We start from the raw sequence: 11,558 nt of genomic DNA on the forward strand, positions 1-11,558 counted from the left end.
TTGTACTTGTAAGAATTGTTCTAGACATGCCGAAAATTTGAAGCTACAGCACAGCAGCTCTTCTTGGTTTTCTCTGATGCACTAACTCTGCAGCAGCACTTCTTCTTGGTTTTCTCTGATGCACTAAATCTGCAGCAGCACTTCTTCTTGGTTTTCTCTGATGCACTAAATCTGCAGCAGCACTTCTTCTTGGTTTTCTCTGATGCACTAAATCTGCAGCAGCACTTCTTCTTGGTTTTCTCTGATGCACTAACTCTGCAGCAGCACTTCTTCTTCGTCGTCTCGTCTGATGCAGTCACTCAACCAAGCATTCTAACCACGACCTCGCCCCTCCCCACCCCCCAACCATTCAAATTTCTGTAGGCGGGAATTATTTTAATGATATTCCAATGAGCCGCTTTGTGATATCACAAAGCCCGGAAAACAAATGCTGCCGTCCAAACGAGCCGTTTGCTGTAATTCTTGTAGTTCTAAAAAACAAAATATCTCCCTTTGGAGTGGACTTTGAGATTTGTAACTTTCTAAGTCTTTTTTATGCCCAAACATACACACTACACACTGACTAAAAGTTAAAAAATGAAAAAGCATAATAGGACCCCTTTAATATTGAGTACGATTTTTAGAACTATAGCTTTATCATTATCTTTATAGTTGGTGTGAATGGACATTTAATCTGGGCAAACTAAGGAGAAAAAATAATCTTGCTTGAGATCACAACATAAAATTGAATCTGACTTACTGTTTACTCAATTACAATGAACTAAGCGACAATTCCTGAACTTTTTGTCACAACTTAATTTCATTGTCTAATTCTTTTTTTTGAAACGCGAGTGAAATGTGTTACCTTAGACCATTAAGCAAAATAGGGGAGAAAACAGGCAGCAAAAATATTTTGGCATACAATTTAGTTTACTATTCAAAAGAGACACCAGCATACATTTTCTATTGATCATAGAAGCAGTTATAATCAAAATAAATGTGTTGATTGATAATTACCTGATTAGCATAATTCCTTTAGTGAATCAAGGGTTAAAAAAAACCTAAATTAAATAAACGACTATCAGTGGACACAAAGTTTTTTTCTCTCAATCAGCTAAACAGTTGCATCATATGTCTGAGCTTCTGTGCTGATTAATTTATGTTTCTCATGTGTTTTCCATCCTTGAGAATCTGTTTTGACAAATCTGTTCGTAAGGGTACGGAAGGCGCGGAGGAGTTGGTGTTGGGTGAATTTGTCGAGATTCGATTGTCTGTGCGTGCCTGTCATATATCTTTGCAGACGATCTTCTTTCAACTCTAAACAGAACACTGTGATTACAGAGAACAAACTGACCCTGAAAAACACAGGAGAGCCCTGAAATGTCTAATGCTTAAGTCTGACTCTCTTCATCTGACTAACAAAAGTCTATTTAATTCAGTTCAAGCGGCGGCTGTCTTTGTAACGCCTCTGGGTAGATATTTCCTATGCACGTAATAGAGTTGTTCAGGTGGTAGTCCAAAAACCCAGAAGAGAATTAGCATTTTTGACCTACAGGTTCCCTCTGGATTTTCCTTTAGGCTTTTATAGTGACAGTTTTGGATTTATGAGTAAAATAAAGTCTGTGGTAAGCATTACTAGAAGATACTTGAACATTTTGTTCTACAACATAAATTGCACACAGTTATATGCTAAACGTCTATTTTATATACCAAACATGTATCATGTATTTTGTAAACATGTATTAAACATGTTTTATATACCAATATATATATATAATATATTACATTAATGGAATAGTTCACTCAGAAATGAAACGTATGTCATTATGTATCAACCCTCAAGTTGTTCCACACCTGTATGTACAGTATTTCATTCTTCTGTTGAACACAAAGAAGATATTTTGAGGTATTTGTGTAACCAAACAGTGTTTGGTCACCATTGACTTCCATAGTATTTTTTTCCATGCTATGGAAGTCAGTGGAGACCAGCAACTGTTTGGTTACACGCATTCTTCCAAACATCATCTTTTATGTTAAGCAGAAGAAAGAAACTTATATGGAAAACTTGGGTGAACTAAAAATATAAAGAACATAACAAAAAACTTGATAACTATTGCAGCTCTTCTACGGTAATTTTTTTAGCAACTTAAAAAAAAAAAAATGATGGCACAAATTTATAGTACTTCACGGTTGACCAGCTCCATAGGCACATCATTGAAGCAGTAATTCATCAAAATACATTGACTGGGAAAAGTCTGAAATCTCCAAAACTGTTTGTCAAGATTTCATGTCACTTAAATATTTCAAGACCAAGAACAACATTTTTAGACTGGTCCCGTTTATGTGCTTTCTTCATTTCCAGCGTTATCGTTGACATGATTGCAAAGATATTATTTAAACTGAGCTGGATGTTGACATCACTGAATTCAATGATGAACTGTCTTTAACTGAAAAATGAGTGTTTACTATTGTCATTTTGCATTATTGACACTATTTTCCTAATTAATGCTGTTCAGTTGCTTTGTCACAATCTGTATTGTTAAAAGCGCTATATAAATAAAGGTGACTTGACTTGACTTGACTTTCTAGAGCAAACAAAGTTTTTTTTACTGAAAGGGGGGGGGGAGTATAGCCGCCATATTGAGCATTACTATTTCTCACATTTATATTTCAACGCTTAGTCTGTCTCCTTGCCTTATAGTGTCTCTTTCTCTCTGTCTGTTTCTGTGCAGTTCAAAGGCTGAACCCAGTGCTGTGGATCTCCATGAGTAACCAGACAGAGCTCCCTGCTTCCCCTTCATGCCTCTGTCAGTTCCTTGACGCCCACCTTTCACCCTCTCTCTCCCCACCTGACCGTTACACCTCCTCAATCTTCTTCCCTTAAATGATGTGGTCCGCTGTCCGTGCTCTGCTCCTGGTGCTGCTGGGTACCACGGTCCTGCTCTCCAGCGGAGACTCTCCCCGCAAAGAAATTAAGATCGATGGGGACCTGGTTCTGGGAGGCCTCTTCCCCATCCATGAGAAGGGCATGGGCATGGATGAATGTGGCCGGATCAATGAAGACCGAGGCATCCAGCGGCTTGAGGCAATGCTCTTCGCCATAGATCAGATCAACCAGGACGTAGGTCTGCTACCGGGTGTGGTTTTGGGCGTCCATATCCTGGACACCTGCTCGAGGGACACCTACGCTCTGGAACAGGCGCTGGAGTTTGTTAGAGCTTCGCTTACAAAAGTAGATGATACAGAGTTCATCTGTCCTGATGGATCCTACGCTCTTCAGGAAGACAGTCCGCTGGCCATAGTCGGTGTCATTGGGGGATCTTTTAGCAGTGTCTCAATACAGGTCAGAACCAGTCAATTTAAGCTAAATTATATATATATATATATATATATATATATATATATATATATATATGTATATATGTATAATTATTTATTTATATATATAAATAATTAATGAGTTAATGAGAAAAGTTTTACTAAATTTAACCAAAAATAAAATAATTAGTTAAAATAATCAAAAATAATTTTTTAATAATTAGTTTTTGCATATGCACCACCACGCAACATACCAGACCACATGCATTAGTCCACTTTAACATAATATTAAAAATATTAATATACTATATTTCTTCATAAGACAGACAATTTTGCAATTTTACAATTTCTGGGTTTTACAAAAAATTATTTAAAAAATATATATTTTTAAATAAAATAATTGTTTATGGAATAAATAAAATATTGTTAGCAACTTAGGTTAAAAATTTTATTTAAAAAAGGTTTAAAATTCACATTTGAAATATGATTTTGTGTAATTTATGTAGTAAAATGAAACGTCCAAATATCTAAAAATGTCAATAAATAAAGAATATTTTTTTCCTTTAAAACAATTGTTTGCCTTTAAAACTATTTTCATTCAAAGTTGCTAGAAAAAATTAAGTAAATTAATTACAAAGAAACAGCAAGTAACACAGACTGAAAGACTGAAATAGTATTATCTAGTAATAGTATTTTTGAAATAGCATTTTCTTCTAAAGCATAATCATTGGTTTATGTACAACTTACATTTTTTTAAACACTGTAAGTAATAAGCAACTTACAAGAATACATTAAAATAATAAATTGTTTACGGAATACTACAAGAAAAAGATATAAATATAATTATGCTAAATAAATAAGTGCACGTCATATTAAATAAAAAAACCTATTTCGTTTATTTTCTAAAATATGTATAGTGTTTCATATAGTCCCGAACAAATGGATTAAACATAGTCTGATTTCACAAATTATTTTCAACAACATGTTCAAGAACTGAGATTAATTAGCTCATTTAATTCACTAAAATTAAACAAGCAGCAGAAAATCCGGTCTCTGTAGCATAACCTCCCTTGAGATCTTCCGGTTCACATTTTGAGCACAGTCACCTAATAAACCTATTTTATTTGTGTACAGTTTGGAAGAATTCATCAAAATTACTGAATTACTTGCAAGTTCGGCTTTGTGAATCACAAATTTGTTCTTTACTCTCTAGAAACCTACTTGGCAAAAAAAACAACACAGCCCTTTTTCCTGACCAACTATGAAGAACTCAATCCATTATTTAGAGGGCCGCCTTCAAATAACTCTGTGCCACCCCCTGTTTTCATTCTTCACTCCTGTAAATCCAGTTTGCTCTTTCCTCTTGTACGTGCACGGATTAGCACTGCGGCTATACTATTGTGTGTGTTGTGCGGTGTTGCTTTCTAGTACCACTGGTGACAGAGCCATGGGAATTTGCATAATTTTGCATAACCCTCTCCCCATTTGTGGCTCAGCAAAAGCTGACTTCCTCTATCAGTTCCGAAATCCGTAATCTGTCTAACCCTCCTTTCTTCTTGTTCCCTCTCTCTGTCTTTTTCTTGTTCGCTGTCACTCTTCCCCCCGTCTTCCTGCAGTTTTATTTAGCGATGTTGCTCTGTTTCTGGCAAAGAGCTGGGAGAATTGTGACCTCACAGTGGTCTCTCGTTAGATAACCATTGTTATCCATCGCTCTCCTTTCATCGCCAACGACTGGGCATTGTTTTTCTCTCACGACACCGGCTGTTGTTTGACAATCCCGCCTCCCTCCCTCTGGCAGACTCTCTCCTGAGAGACTGTGTACACTTCTGTCCCTCATTCCTCCTTATTCTTTTAAGTTACCTCATATCTCAGCTTTCAAAGGGATAAAGTAATACAGGTTTACTTTCCGTCGAACTGAAAAAAAACAAGGTCATTTTTGCTTTTGTGGGACTTGTCTTTAGAAATTGCTTTTTCTTTACATCCTATTGTCATCTTTTTAAAGTCTGCTGTTTAAAAGTTTTTTTTTTATAAAAGAAATTAATACTTTTAATTAGCACGAATGTATTAAATTGATCAAAAGTGACAGACTTTTATATTGTTTTCTTTTTATCTGACTTCAAATCAGCATATTAGAATGATTTCTGGGAGATCATGTGACACTGATGCTGCTGAAAAATCAGCTTTGTCATCAGAGGAATAAATTATATTTCAAAATATATTCCAAAGGAAAACCGTTATTTTAAATCGCATTAATATTTTATAATATTGGCTTTTTACTGAATTTTTAATCAAATACATTCAGCCTTGAAAGAGAAAAAAAAAACTGAAACTTGTAAACGGTTTTGTATTTCAGACAGAATATTTCAGAGAGACAGAATTCAGGTTTGCTAAAACAATAAATAAATCTGGTTTAAAATTAGCCAATAGCATGCATGGCCTCAGTGATATCAGCAAAAAAGGAAAGTAGGATGGGACTTGATTTAAACTTTTTTTTTTTTTATAACATAGTCTGATTAATCACAATAACACCAGGAATGCACATGAAGAAATAAAAAATAATAATAATAAAAATTAGGAAATTCTAAAATTTTTAAATGTCAATTTTGATCTCAAGTTGGCTTTAATCTCTACTTACATCTAAACATCAACAAAATGTCAGCAACTCTTGTTTTGAGCATTTTGCAAACATTCATTACTTTCATATGTAGAACACATATCTGTGAGCATCCCAAAACACAAGATAAACATTGCATACAACAAGAACGAACTGCAGGTTTTGTCCTATCTTTGACGTAAAGAGCAGCGAGCTGTCATTGTGCATGCCAGTGTCAGTGTTATGCAGGAAAAGAGACGTTATCCTGTACATGTCTGTGTGTGGGATGTGAGACATGGAAGAGCCAAGCTGCGTCTCACCAAAGAAAAACATTTCCATGCTGCTCGGCCCTGCTGAGGCTGCCTGCGTCCTCTTAATTGGGCTAATGTGGCTTGATCCAATCAAATGACTAAAAAAAGAATATTTTATGTATCATAGACTTTGAATAATTCATTCACAAGGTGCTGACTTATTGATCGAAACAGGATTCGTAATGCAGAATATGTTTGTGTGTTTCTCCCAGGTGGCCAACCTGCTGCGACTATTTCAGATCCCTCAGATCAGCTATGCCAGTACCAGTGCCAAACTCAGCGACAAATCCCGCTACGATTACTTCGCACGCACCGTCCCGCCAGATTTCTACCAGGCCAAGGCCATGGCGGAGATCCTGCGTGCTTTCAACTGGACCTACGTTTCCACCGTGGCCTCAGAGGGTGACTACGGAGAAACGGGAATCGAAGCCTTCGAGCAACAAGCCCGTTTGAGAAACATCTGCATCGCTACTTCGGAAAAAGTAGGACGGTCGAGCGCGAAACGCTCTTCGTACGAGGCGGTGGTCCGTCAGCTTCTACAAAAGCCCACGGCCCACGTGGCAGTGCTGTTTTTGCGTAGCGACGACGCACGAGAACTCATCGCGGCCGCCGCCCGCCTCAATGCATCTTTCCTCTGGGTGGCGAGCGATGGATGGGGGGCACAAGAGAGCATCGTAAAAGGGAACGAATTCACGGCAGACGGTGCGATTACGTTGGAGCTCGCTGCTCATCCTATACCAGAGTTCAACCGCTACTTCCAGAGCCTCACGCCTCTTAATAATCACCGCAACCCTTGGTTCAAAGACTTCTGGGAACAAAAGTTTCAGTGTTCGTTGGGCGGTGCTTCGGCAGCAGGGGCGGGAACCCCAAAGCCACCTTGTGACCCAGAACTGGCTATCGACAAGTCAAATTTTGAGCCCGAATCAAAGATCATGTTTGTCGTAAACGCTGTATATGCCATGGCGCACGCCTTGCATCGAATGCAACGGACTCTTTGCGCCAACACCACGCGCTTGTGCGAAGCCATGCGGAGTCTCGACGGCAGGAAACTCTACCGGGACTTTCTACTTCATGTCAACTTTAGAGGTAACCTGCTTTGTTTTTCTCCTCACAGTCTAGCAGCGTACGAGTTTGTTCGCCATGTATCTGTGTCACTCCGTGGTTCCAAAACGGCATGTTTACAGGCTCTGTAATTAGAGACACTGTGTGTCTTGATTGCGACTGGGAGAATGAGGCAGGAGTTGAGCGTCTTCTGTCAACGCCGCTGAGAGCTCGGCATTGACTGACAGCTGAAGGAGAGAGAGGCAGGTAAAAATAAACTATGTAAAAGTGCTCAGCATGCTCAGGTTGGCGTGGCAAGTAGATGGGATTATGCCACACTTATCTGTGACTATGCACAAACACATTCAAAGACAAACTCACAGAGGGAGAGAGCTAACGATAGCTAGAAGTTTCGAGGAGGAAAGGATGCAGAGAATTCTGACTACGCCAAACAGAGATGATGGGAACAGCAGCACAATTACATTATACATAAGCAGCGCATAATGCATACATAAGGGATAATGTAGAGCTGCAAAATAAACCTTGATAGGGTAATCAGGATCCTCACTTGAAACAGAGTGGTCTTATATCATTCTAAGGGGGTTATTTTGCAATAATGACCGGCAGACTGTGCATAATTTAGTTGATTACAAGAGTACTTACCAAATAAATAAATAAATGGACATTAAATATTGATTTGAGCTGAAATTCCTTAATGTGAGAAGAAAGAGGCTGCAGAGTGATGTAAATAAATACCATGGTCTATAGCACAGTATACACTTACAAAAAGTACTGTGATGGTGCTATAGTACAGTGGCAGTATCAGATGGTAATACTGTGGTATTTTGAAATATACCATAGTACTGAAGTTCATGGTACCATATCTTAAATACCATAGTGGTACCATAGTAAAATCCCAAAATACCATGGTTAGTACTTTTTGGTACCTTGGTACAATGGATCAGAAATTAATATTTACATTTAATAATAATAATAATAATAATAATAATGCTGATAATAATAATTAATCAATAATTAAATATTCTTAATAGAAATCTATTATGCTCAACAGGAATACATTTATTTGATCAAATATACAGTAAAAATAAATAAAAAATATTATAAAAATCAGTAATTTTGTGAAATATTATTACCGTTTAAAACAACTGATTTCTTTCTTAAAGGGGTCATAAGATGCTACATGCACTTTTACAAGTTGTTTGAACTGAAATGTGTGTTGGCAGTGTGTGAACACAACCACCCTATAATGATAAAAATCCACCCAGTGCTTTTTTTAAAATCTGGTTAAATGCTTTCCCCTTCCTCAAATCGAGCCGATCTCAGATGCCTGTCTGTGTGACATCACACAGACAGGCCCCTCCCATGATAGTTTGATTGACAGTAGCGTTTCAGCACAGACTGGACTGGTGTCTTACCTTAGACCTGCCCTGAGTGAGCTGTCATCAGTCCGCCATTGTTTCACCGCTAGAGCAGATGTAGACAAGAATGACTCCTAAGCGATTGAGGTGTTTTGTTGATGGATGTAATAATGAACATAGCAGTCGTCATTTACTCCCGACATCTGAGCCGCTGAACTCGCAGTGGATTACGTTTGTTTCTGAAGGGAATGCGCCCCCGATCTACATAAACGCGTCTGTCTTCGCGCGAATCATTCATGATCCAGCTTCATCTACAGAAGAAGTGAGTATAATGTTTAGTCCGTGAGACTCGAGAATGGTGAGTGGTGCAGGTGTTGCTCATTATCAATTACTCCACCGGCCTCATTCCGTTCCCACAGCTCTCGGCCCCGCCACTCTCGTCACATAGAGCTGTTTTTGATGGTAAAAAATGTGTTTTTTACACTACCATTGAGAAATTTTAACCAAATTATGTTACAGACTTTTCATTATGACCCCAAAGAATCATATCAACTTGTGGAAAATGGGCATCCTATGACCCCTTTAATACATTTTCAAATTATATTTATTCCTATGATGGCATAGCAGAATTTTCAGCAACCATTACTCCAGTCTTTAGTGTCACATGATCCTTAAGAAATCATTTTATGCTGATTTGGCGTCTAAGTCACATTTTGGAATATTATTAATGTTGAAAACAGTTGTGCCGTGTAATATTTTTTTATGGAACATGTTACTTTTTTAATTTTTTGTTAAATAAAAAGTTAGAAATAGAATAGAATAGCATTTGAAATAGAAACTGTAGCATTTTAAATGTTTTTACTGTCCCTTTTGATCCATATATATCGATGATAGATTTTCAAAAATCATGTTTTTCCATTGTGCATTCCAATTTCAATCAAACTGCAGTTGGGTTATTTTGATTAGGTTAAAAAAATAAAATACAGCTAAAACACAATAAAAACATGATAACATAATAAAACAAAAACATGATTTTTGAAAATAATGTTATTAGTTATCCGTTTTTGCAAATAAACTCTTCATATGTAAAATGAATAATACATAAAAAAAAGACACAAAACTACATGAAAAATTGTGCCATACAACAAAATGCCATGCTTTTCCTTATGATACTATCACTGTACCGCCACAGTACTTTTTGTACAGTGCATATGTGTGCATGTGTATGTATAAAAGACAGAGCAACAGAGGGAGGTAACGCTAGTTTCACACACAGAAAAGAGAGAAACAGACACAAAGACAGATGGAAAGAGTGAGAGAGAAAGATAGAAAGATCGGGCAGATAAAATGACGAGAGAGAGGTTGAGTGGGCTGATACGCATCAGCAGAAGAACATTCTCTTTGAAGTTTACCATCTTCATTTTTCAAGCACAGAATCAAAGACGTGTGGGGTTTGCTGTCTGAGGCGATTGAGAGGGAGGCAGGAGGCAAGCCATGCAGGAGAACAGGAGGGGAAAAAACATCATCATCATGCAGACAGAGGAGATGGATGTAGAGAGAGAGAGAGAGAGAGAGAGAGAGACAGAAAAAACAGAATGGAGGAGCTTGTGGAGTGAGAAGGATCGTAGATGTGCCTGGAATCCAAAGAAGGGTGTTGGTATAGATGATCTGCCATGGAGAAAGAGAGAAACGGAGGAAAGATGGAAGAGATGAGAAGAGAAGCCCAGAAGGATTTACAGTTCACATTCTTCTCCCTATAGTGAAGAATTAAGTCCTCTGCACTTCCCAGCATTCTGACTCACAAAGTTCACACAGCTGACCCTTCTCTAGCTTTCTTTTTATCTATGGAGAGCCTATTATTACTAAAGGTGCTTTCACACTTGAGCTTTTGGAGTCTATTTGTCATTTGCTTGGCTGGTTTTCAGAACTCGGATGCACACCTTTTGGCATTTTGTATGACTAGTGGCAGCCCATTTACACTTGATATTAACAGTGAGCTGGGAGCTTGGAATCGAGTCCTTAAAGTTAAACATTTACTCACCCTCATGTTGTTGCAAACTTTTCTATCTTTCTTTCTTTCTTCTGTGGAACATAAAATTTTTTTTTTTTGATAGAACTGTTTTCTAATAAGCATTAATATGAAGAGCATACAAATACTGAGTAAAATGATCCATCTAAAAAAAATATATATATATATATATATATAATGGTTTCCGCAAAAGTATTAAGCAGTTTTGTTAAGTTTCAAACATTGAAAATAATGCTGAAAACTTTATTATATATAATAGTAATTTGTAACATTGATAATCATTAAAAATGTTTCTTGAGCAGCAAATCAGCATATTAAAATGATATCTGAAGGATCATGAAGACTGGAGTAATGATGCTGAAAATTCATCTTTACCATCACAGGAATAAATTACATCTTAAATTAAAATAGAAAAATAAACTCTAGTAATATTTTGCAATATTACATTATTATACTGTATTTTTTATCAAATAAATACAGCCTTGTTGAGCAAAAAAGCATTTTTGGCCAAACTACTTGTAACAATGTTTGTAGGCCGAGAAGAAGGAGGCGGGAACCGGCGAACATTTAAACCAACTTTAATAATAAAATAAACTCAAAACAGCGCGACAGCCCCTCGCGGACGACTGTCGCGCACAAACAAAACCAAAACACAAAATAAAATCCAGGCCTGGTCCTCTCTCGTCTTTCCCTGTCGTCACTCCTCCTTTGTATCTCCTTTGTATCCTTCCGGAGCTCCTCCGTGAGACTCGAGAATGGTGAGTGGTGCAGGTGTTGCTCATTATCAATTACTCCACCGGCCTCATTCCGTTCCCACAGCTCTCGGCCCCGCCACTCTCGTCACATACCCCCATCGCCCCTCGCAGGCCGGGGGGTACTCCCGAGACTGCGCTCTACTCCCCCCCCCC

At 37.7% G+C, this 11,558-nt stretch overlaps 1 protein-coding gene across 3 annotated transcripts in view; it reads left to right on the forward strand.

Annotated features, from left to right (window-relative positions):
* grm3 (glutamate receptor, metabotropic 3) overlaps positions 1-11,558 on the forward strand; it is a 46,818-nt gene that overhangs the window by 15,126 nt on the left and 20,134 nt on the right. For 2 of the 3 annotated variants that reach the window (XM_016243233.1, XM_016243250.1), the window contains exons 2-3: positions 2,712-3,322; positions 6,414-7,287. In XM_016243233.1, coding sequence (XP_016098719.1) covers positions 2,864-3,322; positions 6,414-7,287 — 1,333 coding nt within the window. In that variant the 5' untranslated portion in view covers positions 2,712-2,863. Of the gene's footprint in view, positions 1-2,671; positions 3,323-6,413; positions 7,288-11,558 lie in introns of those variants that run through there. The other variant, XM_016243242.1, reaches the window with a different exon arrangement.

The sequence above is a fragment of the Sinocyclocheilus grahami genome, unplaced genomic scaffold (assembly GCF_001515645.1).
Source record: "Sinocyclocheilus grahami isolate Dianchi unplaced genomic scaffold, SAMN03320097.WGS_v1.1 scaffold22.1, whole genome shotgun sequence".
NCBI classification, from domain to species: Eukaryota; Metazoa; Chordata; class Actinopteri; order Cypriniformes; family Cyprinidae; genus Sinocyclocheilus; species Sinocyclocheilus grahami.